Source organism: Alexandromys fortis, unplaced genomic scaffold (assembly GCF_014885135.2).
Source record: "Alexandromys fortis isolate MF-2015 unplaced genomic scaffold, M_Fortis_MF-2015_v1.1 scaffold_627, whole genome shotgun sequence".
Lineage (NCBI taxonomy): Eukaryota > Metazoa > Chordata > Mammalia > Rodentia > Cricetidae > Alexandromys > Alexandromys fortis.
Window position 1 is genome coordinate 11,152 of NW_026068492.1, and position 10,349 is coordinate 21,500.

Consider the following 10,349-nt stretch of genomic DNA (forward strand, 5'->3'; position numbering starts at 1 on the left):
TGGCGGCCTGCTGCTCTGGACTGAGCTGTGCTATGCATTCAGTCCACAATCCTCCAGAAGTCTGNTCCCCTCTTCCTGCTTCCCCCATCTTCCCCCACCTCACTTCCCAGCCATTCTTCCCATGGGGAGTCCACAAAGTCTGTCACATCACTTGAAGCAGGACCTAGACCCTTCTTCCTGTATCTAGACAGAGCAAGGTATCCCTCTATAGGGAATGGGTTCCAAAAAGCCAGTTCATGCACTAGGGATAAACACCAGTTCCATGGCCAGTCCCACAAACTGTCAAACACACAAAACTGTCACCCACATTCAGAGGGCCTAGTTGGGTCCTCTGCAGGTTCCCCAGCTGTCAGTCCAGAGTCAGTGAGCTCTCACTAGCTTGGATCACCTGTTTCTGTGGGTTTACCCATCATGGTCTTAACCCCTTTGCTCATAATATTGTTCCTCCCTCTCTACAACTGGACTCCAGGAGCTTGGCCCAGTGCTTAGCTGTGCATCTATATCTGCTTCCATCAGTTACAGGATGAAGGTTCTATGATGACAATTAAGGTAGTCATCAATCTGACTACAGGGGAAGGGCAGTTAAGGCATCCTCTCCACTATTGTTTAGATTCTTAGTTGGGGTCATCCTTGTGGATTCCCGGGAATTTCTCTTGTGCCAGGTTTCTCACTAGCTCCATAATGGCTCTCTCTATCAAGATATCACTTCCCTTGCTCTCCCTCTCTGTCCTTCCCACAACTCGACCTTCCCAATCACTCACTCATGTTCTCTGCCTTCCTCCCTTTTACTTCCTCCCCTCCCCCTCCCCCCACTCTACTTAAGAGATGTTTATTTCCCCTTCCCAGGGGGATCCATGTATGTCTCTTTTAGGGTCCTCCTTGCTTCTTGGCTTCTCTAGGACTGTAGGTTGCTTATTCTTTATGTCCGGTATCCACTTTAAAGTGAGTAGAGTTCCATGTCTCACTTTCCTATTGTTGTGACACCATGACCAAGGCAACTTATAGAAGAAAGAGTTTATTGGGGACGACAATTTCAGACAAGGAGTCAATGACATCATGGTGGACAACATGGCAGCAGGCAGACAGGCATGGCGCTGAAGCAGTAGCTGAAGGTTTACATCCTGACACACAATCATGGAGCAGAGAGCAAACTCAGTGGGAATAGTGTGGGCCTTTGACACCTCCAAGCCTGTCCCCAGTGATCCATCTCCTCCAACAAGGCCACAGCTCCTAATCTGTCCACAAATGTGCCAACAACTATGAACCAAGTATTCAAATGTATAAACCCATGGGGGCCATTACCATTCAAACCACACCATCTGGTCAAATTATGTCCAAGACATGGAATGTCCAAGGTATGTCCGTGGTACTTTGGTGGGACAGTCTCATGTTGCTTTGTCCCCTCACTGAACACACAAGGGTCTAGATGTGACCAAGAGAAAGAAACTGGATGTAAACGGCAGCAGGACACTGGGGTACAGGCTCTGTGGCCCTCTCCTCTGCAAAGATCCCCACAGCGACTACAGTGACACAAGTCACCGTGACAAGGATCACATGGCCATAAACGGGGATAGCTCACTCCTCCCCTCCCCAGACTAAGAGGGCTGACTCTCCCAGAGAGCAGACTTTCCTGGGAGGGACAGAGATAATGAAGTAAATGGAAATATTCGTCCATTTGAATGCCTTATGCAATAGGTAGGCCTGTGTGGGATGAGAGTGAGATGTAAATATAACTAGAGCCACAGACCTGGGTGTCAGCATGAGCGCTGCACCAGACTCCACTAAGTTCTGATCATGGTGACCAGTTTTTTCTCGGGAGAGGTGGGGAAACGTAAGAAGGGGAATCAACTAGGAGAGAGCTTAAGTTAGGGTACACGGAGCCCACCAGACAAATAGGCAGGTTCTGGTGGGAGATTGAGGGTGTTCCTTGGCAGATGCGGGAATGATTGGCCTGGATAGCTGTGGTGTCTGGGGGCGAGGACAGGACAACAAGGCCACATCCAAACAGTAACGAGCTGCTTAGCATAGCGCAAGGGCTGAGCAACTGGATCTTTCTCAGCAGATGAAAATCATGCTCAGATTTCTCTTCCAGATGGACGCCAGCCCTGTGAAAGATGGACTCGATTATTAACAGGATGACTGCTGACCAGCCCCAGAAGAGTTCTTCTGAGTCCGTGGACACCATGCCTGCTACTCGCTAGCCGTACAATTGAATCCCCAGCAACTGAAGTCCTATTATAATGTTGTGACTGCTTCCTAGTTTGTGTCTAAAATAAATGATCCTTGGCATTGTCTTGCTGCAGGGTTCTTCACATTTGAGCACCCTGTTGTCTATTCTGATTAGTGGAGCTATCCCTGTAGCCTCCAGAGAGCCCCAAGAACACTGGGCCCACAGGATCCCCGCAGATAGAGGACAAGTTGTTCCTAAATAACCCCTCTTCCCATGCTGTGTCTGTGCCTGCAAACATGGCAGAGGACAGAAGAGTATTTTCTGGGTGCATTTTGTAACCTTAAGTCTGGTCAACAAACACAATGAAGTGCGCATGTCCCAACAAGCAGGCCTGCTGGAGCTGCATTTACTGGGTCATGATTCAGGAGGAGGAGGAGGAGGAAGGGCTCAGGGAATTCCCCATTCAAAGGCAATACAACCACCTGCTGGACCGGATCTCTAATTTAAGTGAATACCTCCAGGAGTCTGGGGCCCTTCCCTATCCTTTGAGCCCAGCACTGGTACAGGGAAGGCCTTCTGCCCCTCCCCTGGCCTTAGAGCTGAATACCTGCAAGCCATGTCCGGGTTTAATTGCCAGGTTCCCACAGCACTGTTGGGGTTCGTGGAGGATCTCTATAAGGTTCACTGATGGAAAGGTAAACTCTTCCTTTAAGATCAGAATCTAATCAGGAAACATTCTGCCTCTGTCATCTCTCCTAGATCCCCGACTTCGTTTGCCGGAGTTTGTTGTCTCGGTCACAGCACTGCTCCTGCTCTCACACGGCTTCCTGTATGACACGAGGGCCTGTGCCTCCTTCTGTGGGTTCCTTTTTCTGTCTCTCTTCTTGTTCACCCACATGGACCCGCCAGTCATCAGCCCTCCAGCTCCTTCCTCCAGACCTGGTGCTGCTCTCTGCTTCTGCAGCTAAACTCAACTTCACGGCTTTGCTTTCAAGCAGGTGACCTGAAGTGGCCTGATTAAAAATCACCTCAGTTTCTCCAGCTGCTCCCCTGCACTTTGGATCATTATCTTATCACTAGAGATTCTACTTTCATCCCTCAGTTCCTCTGCTCCTCGGGACTTCTGAAACCTTTGAATTCTGCGGTGACCTATTATCCCTTTATAGCCATTTCTGCAACACATGTATAAGAATGTATGTGTATTTAGACAGAGAGATGTATTTCCTGTGTGTTGTATAATATGTGATTTAACAGTTAGTATGAGTAATTAAGGTTGAAATAAAGAAGGCTGTGTTTGTCTTGGCCAGGCTTACCAATGAAAGCAAAACAGCCTTGTCAGTTGCCTCATTAAAACTGGTGTGTCTTAAGGCAAGCGATGGTGGCCTATTCTTTCAATCCCAGAACTGAGGATTCAGCGCATAAAGGATCTCTGAGTTAGAGGCCAGCCTGGTCTACAGAACAAGTTATGGGATAGCCAGGGCTACAAAAATGAATCGTGTCAGGAAAAAAAAAATCCTAAAATAATACTGTATCTTGGGAATTAAGGTCATTCCATAAATTATGACATTATAAACAAACACAAATGAATTTGCCTATATTTCTGACCTAGCATGGACAGAGAGATAAGGACAAGTCACAGGCCCCCAAGCATGTCTGCTCAATCTGAAGGAAGGACTGGAAACACATGGAGTAGAGCATGTGACCCAACAAACCCCCTTAGTCCCTGAGAAGTAACTCTACAAAGACATCTCCAAATCCAACCCCCAGTGACTGGGGCATCCCACAGCTGTTGGCATTTTACCTCTACAGATTGTTTTCTCAGAGTCTGTAACTCTGACAGCAAAAGAGGCAGGGTCTCTCATCGGGGACCAGGAACACTGCATGTCTCCTGTGGCTCCCATCCCTCCTCTGCTCACCAGTGCAGCCTTCTTTCTAGAGACCTGTCTTACAGAAAAGCACTGGTCTAAGACGACCGACCATCACAGCGGAGCCTGTCTCTTTATTTTCAACTGGCTCTAGCCACACTGAAATCTTTGCGCATCCATCTCTTCCAGGAGGGACAGCAAACGCCTCCTTCTGTGGGTTAGAAAAGCACAAACTCCACAGTTGTTAGTATCTCATCTGTAGAGCTCCAAAGGACACAAACACCATCTCTCCCAGATGCAGGCTACAGCCTTACACAGCTGGATGTCTAGGAAGCCCAAGAGAATCCAGACGCTCCATAGTGGCTGTCTTGGCTTCAGCTCTCACTCTGAGCTGTTGAGCTACACTGAAACAATTATTTCCTTCCCTCCCCGTTCATAAGTGCTTAAGATGTGGTGTAAGGAGGAACACAATACAATGCTAAACTTTTTCTGGTTATTATTTGCCTCTACCAGTAAAAAAATTGAAACAAAACCAGTCATAAGATAAAAAAAGGAGCCAGGCTCTTGACAGGCAGTTTCAGGAGAGCTCTTGTTTTGATGGACTTCCCCATTGACTGCCTCCTGTCACACCCAAACCTCTAGCAACATGAAACTATAAATTGATGTGTACATTCAGCCCAGGCAGAGCCGAAATGAAAACAGCCACAGTTGTGGTTCTGTTGGCTTTGATCACTATGGAGATGGACATGGCCTGTGCTCAGAGATATTCTCCCAGAGGTAAGTGCGCTACGGGGATAAGAGGTGAGAACAGAGTGGACCCAAAGACCACTAGGGCCTGAGGACTCACCTGCCACAGGGGAAAGCCATGTGCCCACTGGTTGGATCAAACTCCCTTCCTTTGGCCTAAGAAGTGAACAGTTTGTTATTTCTAATTGAGAGAGAGAGAGAGAGAGAGAGAGAGAGAGAGAGAGAGAGACTGACTGCAGCTGTAGTAGATATCAAGGCAGTTTATCTACTCTGGAGATGTGCCTTGGATGTGGGGGTCACAGAAGCCATTGCTCAGAGATGAAGCTGGGGTATGGTGGGATGGGAGAGGTCTGGCTGTCAGAGGCTTTATAGCATCTTCTCAGATGTACAGAAGGAGCTGTGATGGTGGAAGGCTCTTGCTACTGAGACTGTATGGGCTTTGCGGAGGGAGCACACTGCCCCATGGTCAGACTGAGCATCCAGGCTTAATGCAAGACTGGAGCTGGTGAAGCTGAGGGAAGAGCCCCGGGGTGTAAAGGAGGCTAAGGAATTCGCTGCTTTCCTGCGGGTGACCAGGCTTTAGACCTCTCACATAAATTCTCAGCCTTGTCTTTCCAACTGCTTCAGGCTCCATAAACACCATTGTGTATTTCAGGATTGCAGAAACCTGGTGCTTGTCCCAAGACACCCACAGCAGGTGTTGGACCTTGTCTTGAACTCTGCTCAGGAGATGATTCCTGCCATGGGAAAATGAAGTGTTGCAACAATGGCTGTGGTCATATCTGTGCAGTCCCTGTCTTTGAAGTGAGTATAGCCCCATGTCTTCCTTCCCCACTGCTGTGAAACTATGACAGAAGCACTTACAGACGAAAGAGTTTCTTTTAGGCTTGCAGACAGTGAGTCCATGACCATCTTGGTGGCGAGCATGGCAGCAGGCAGGCATGGCCCTGGAGCAGTAGCTGACAGCTTACTTCTTGACATAATATCATGAAAGAGAGAACAAGCTAAGTGGGAATAGTGTGGGCCTTTGACACCTCCAAGCCTGTGCCCCGTGATGCATCTCTCCTGAAACAAGGCCACACCTCCTAATCCATCCACAAATGTTCCAACAACGGTGAACCAAATATTCAAATATGTAAGCCCAAGGGGGCCATTACCATTCAAAGCAACATACCCTTTCCAGAAATGTCCAAGGGAGTAATTGAGTGTCCAAGGGACTTGGCTGGGACAGTCTCATGTTGCTTTGTCCCCTTACGGCACACAAGAGTCTGGATGTGTCCAATAGAGACGGGCTGCATGAAAATGGCAGCAGGACTCTGGGGTACAGGCCCTGTGACCCTCTCCTCTGCACAGATCCCCACAGCGACCATGGTGACACAAGTCACATGACGTGACAAGGACTACATGACCATAAACTGGGAGACCTCACTCTTCCCCTCCCCAGCCCAGGAGGGCTGACTCTCCCAGAGAGCAGGTGTTCCGAGGAGGGGGAAGAGATAGTGAAGTGAGTGGGAACCATCATTCAGTTGAATACCTTACACACTGGGCAGATTGAGCTGGAATGGGAATTAAATGTGAATATACCTAGAGAAGCAGGCCTGCATGTCAGCATACGCGCTGCACCAGTGTCTGCTAAGTTCTGATAATGGTGGACCAGCTTTGCCTGAGGAGAGGCAGGAGAGATGCAAGAGTGGAGATCCAGCATGAGAAAGTTTAAGATAGGATACACAGAGCCCACCAGACAAGGATGGCAAAGTCACATGTTGGGAGATGTGCAGACCCTCCTTGGGAGATGGGGAAATGATAGCCATGGGGAGCTGTGGTGTCTGGGGGTGGGGGTGTGGGCACTACAAGAAGGTTACTTTCAAACAGTAATGAGCTGCCCAGAATTGAGAGGGGGCTGAATGGCTGGACCTTTCAAAACAGATGAAAATCATGATCATCTTTGTATTGTAGAAGGATGACAGACAGCCCTGCAAATGATGGATTCGATGCTTATAAGCATGATTGATGACCAGATCCAGAGGATTTCTTCTGATTTTCTTCTCCCTAGCCCTAGAATTGCATCCTTAGAAGATGAAAGCCTAAAATGTGCTGACTGCTTCTTAGTGTCTTTGTGTCTAAAATAAATGATCTTTAGCATTCTGTGAATGAACAGTTCTTCACGCGTTCACGTCCTATGGACTGTGCTAACTAGCAGAGGCATCCCTGGAGCCTCTAGAGAGCCCCATCAACACTGAGTCCACAGGATCCCGGCAAATCAGAACAACTTCTGCCTAAACAATCCCTCTTCCCTTGCCATGTCTGTACCTACAAACACGGCAGAAGACATAAAAATGTTTTCTGGTGCTTCCTGTGACTGTACGTGTGGCAAAGCAACCAAGCAGGCCTGCTGGGGCTGCATTTACTGGGTCATGATTCAGGAGGAGAAGGAAGGGCTCAGGGAATTCCCTGTTCTAAGGCAGTACAACCTCCTGCTGGACTGGATCGCCTACTCCAGGAACACAGCCATGGCCTCTGGATTGTGGGTTCTGCTTAGCATGAGTTCATAGGCTCAGGGAGTAGGTTCAGGGGTGAAAAGCACAAGCTGCTCTATCAGAGGACCTGAGGTCAGTTCCCAACATCCATTACATTATAAGTGGCTGATAACTCCCTATAACTCCTGCTTCAGGTATCCTGACAACTCTAATGTCCTCAGACACCCACCTTCATGTGCCCATGCACCCCACTCTCACCCCGATGACAGCATTACAACTCCAGAGGGAAAGGTATCCTGACTTGTCAGGAAGTTAGTCTATACCTGCAAGCATTATAGTTCTGAAGGGAAAGGTATCCTGACTTATCAGGAAGTCAGGCTCTACCTACAGCTGTGAACGGAAGGCATGCTGGGTACCTGCACTGTGAGGAGAAATGTATCCTGACTTGTCGGGAGTTGGGTTATACCTGAAGTTGAGGCCCAGTGGGGGATGGTCTCCCTGCAGGATGTGGCAAGCCTGCTCCTCTCTGAGAGAGTGAGCCATCACAGAGGAGCTCTGCTCTGCATCCATTATGTAGCTTCCCAGCAGAAGTATCCATCTCTTCTCGGCTTCACTTTGCTAATGGAAAACCTCTGCAGAAACGTTCAATCTGCCCTGGCTCTGGTGAAAAGTTGTTACTTCTGCCCTGATCTCCTAAGGGAGCTTCCCAGCAGATATTCTGCTCCACACTAGCAAAAGAAGATCTTCACCCAAAACTCTTTCAGAAGATTTGCCTGGGAAGGAGGAATGCAGGAGAGTAGCTGCTTCTGTCAGGATAGAGAAGGACAGCTGCCAACTGCACAGTCAGAAGGGTTATATAGACCTTCTTAGGTGGAGATGGTCTTCATGGAGGGAACTGGTCAGATTTTGGTCCCCTTGAGTTTGGTCAAGATCAGATTGTCTAGATTTTCTACTCAGGCATAGGTAGGTGTTCTGCTCAGGGATTAATAGGTTTCATGTTCAAGGGCAGATTTGACTCTGGTTTCAGGGTCAAAGTGTGTTTCTTTCATTGGCCCCTTTTAGCCTTTTGGCTCTACTTTTGAGAGAGCCAGGATCTCATATATACAGAGAATCTAATAACTCACTTAAATATTAATCCTCACTTCCTGCCTCTTGAAACTAAACAAGTAGTTTCTGAGGAAGCCAAGGACTATGGACTACCACCAATGCCCTTGATGGTGAGGTCCCCAGGGAAACTGCACTTACCAGATCTAAACCAACCTCTCAATATCTCAAGGCAATGACCAAATAAGGACAGATCCTGGGATTTGTTCAAGCCTGCCCAAAATTACAAAGAATATGGCTTTAGCCCACCCCTCCTAGCCCTAACCAATCAGAAATGTACTAGTCTGATTGGCACTCATGTAAGCCAATCCTAAATAGAATGACCTCTCTTTAGAATTCCTTTAGCTGTACAAAAGGAGCCTGGAGCATCTCTTGGAATCATTGCCTTTTTGCCTTTGTTTCTGGTGTCTGGCCCCAGCATGCTGGATCTCTTTTTATCTGGAACATTAAACACTCTTGCTAATTACATACATGTCTGGTGGTCTTTGAGAGACTTCTTTAAGACCCTAACAGTTTCAGAGCCAGGGTGTATTTCTTTCACTGGCTCTGGTCTTAGCACCAGAGTGTGATTCCATGGCCCTGGATCAGGGTCAGACTGTGTTTCTTTGGTTCAGGTTTGAGGGCCAAATTGTTTCTTTCACTGGCTCTGGTGTCAGGGCCAGGGTGAGTTTTTTGCTTTGTTTTGTTTTGCTGGCTAACCCTGGTTTCAGGGCCAGGGTGGATTTTTCCGGATGGCCCTATTACCCTACACTAGGTCTCCTTTATAGCTCCTTCATCTGTCTAATATTTGTTCACTACCTGGATCTGCCATCCTTCTGATCTCCAGTCCCTTCAGCCAGGCTCATCCTGCTCTTTGCTTCTGCAGCCAAACTCAACTTTACAGCTCTGTTTTCAAGCAGGTGACCTGATGTGACCTGACCTGCAGTCACCATAGTTTCTCCAGCCTTTCATCTCCACACCTTTCAACCTAGCTTAAACCATGTATTCCAGAAGAAGAAGCAGACAGATCTCTGTGAGTTTGGGACCAGCCTGCTCTACAGAGCAAGTTCCTGGACAGCCATAGCTACATAGATAAACCCTGTCATTAAAAAAAAAAAGAAAGAAACAAGAAAATAAAACTGTGACATCTTGTGAATTTATAGTTGTTCCTAAATTATGACATTATAAACAAACACAAATGGATTTGCCTTTGTTTCTGACAAAGCATGCACACAAAATAATGGGAAAAGTTATAGGCACTCAGGCCTGTCTCCTCAATCTGAAGGAGGGACTGGACACACATAGAGCTAAGCATGTGACCAAACAAACTCCCTCAGTCCCTGAGAAGTAACCCTACAAAAGTAACTCTGAAGCCAGCCACACAATGTCTGGGGCATCCCACAGCTCTTGACATTTTACCACCTCACTTCTTTCTCTGAGAGTCCATAATTAAGTCAGCAAAAGAGGCAGGCACACTCCTCAGAGACTAGGGACACCACGGGTGTCCTATGGCTCCCATCCCTCCTCTGCTCACTTGTGCATCCTTCTCACTAAAGACCTGTCTTATAAAGAACCATTGGTCTAAGACAATCAACCGTCACAGCGGAGCCTGCCTCCTTTGAACTGGCTCTAGCCACTTTAAAAATGGTTGAGTATCCATCTCGTCCAGGGTACACTTCACTGCCTACTGCAGATGAGAGGGGCCCAGATTCCACACCTCTTTAAAGGTCTCATCTAGAGAACTCCAATGGACTCAAGCACCTTCTCTTCCAGAAGCATGCTACATCACATACAACTGGTTTTCCAGGAAGCCTGAAGTGGCCCTGACCCTCCACAGTGACTGTCTTGGCTTCACTTCACTGAGTTGCTGAGCTACACAGAAGCAAGTATTTTCCTTGCTCAACATGTATAAAGACCTAAGTTGTGCTCCAAGGAGGAGCTCAGTGCTGAAGCATACATAATTTTCTTTCCTGGTTATCTAAGTTACCTATCAAGAAATAGTACTCT

General features: G+C 47.7%; 1 protein-coding gene across 1 annotated transcript; it reads left to right on the forward strand.

The window, feature by feature from the left end:
• The first annotated feature begins 2,777 nt into the window (after positions 1 to 2,777).
• Positions 2,778 to 6,921, forward strand: LOC126495786 (WAP four-disulfide core domain protein 18-like). Its single transcript, XM_050133385.1, has 4 exons — positions 2,778 to 2,865; positions 4,712 to 4,812; positions 5,438 to 5,586; positions 6,739 to 6,921. The coding sequence occupies exons 1-4, from the start codon at positions 2,858 to 2,860 to the stop codon at positions 6,763 to 6,765; spliced, it is 285 nt and encodes a 94-aa protein (XP_049989342.1). The 5' UTR covers positions 2,778 to 2,857; the 3' UTR covers positions 6,766 to 6,921.
• The last annotated feature ends 3,428 nt before the right edge of the window (positions 6,922 to 10,349 follow it).

Coding starts and splice junctions, on each gene's coding strand:
- LOC126495786 (XM_050133385.1), top strand. Junction 4,813..5,437: donor TCAGAGATATTCTCCCAGAG/GTAAGTGCGCTA, acceptor TGTGTATTTCAG/GATTGCAGAAACCTGGTGCT. Junction 5,587..6,738: donor GTGCAGTCCCTGTCTTTGAA/GTGAGTATAGCC, acceptor TTTGTATTGTAG/AAGGATGACAGACAGCCCTG.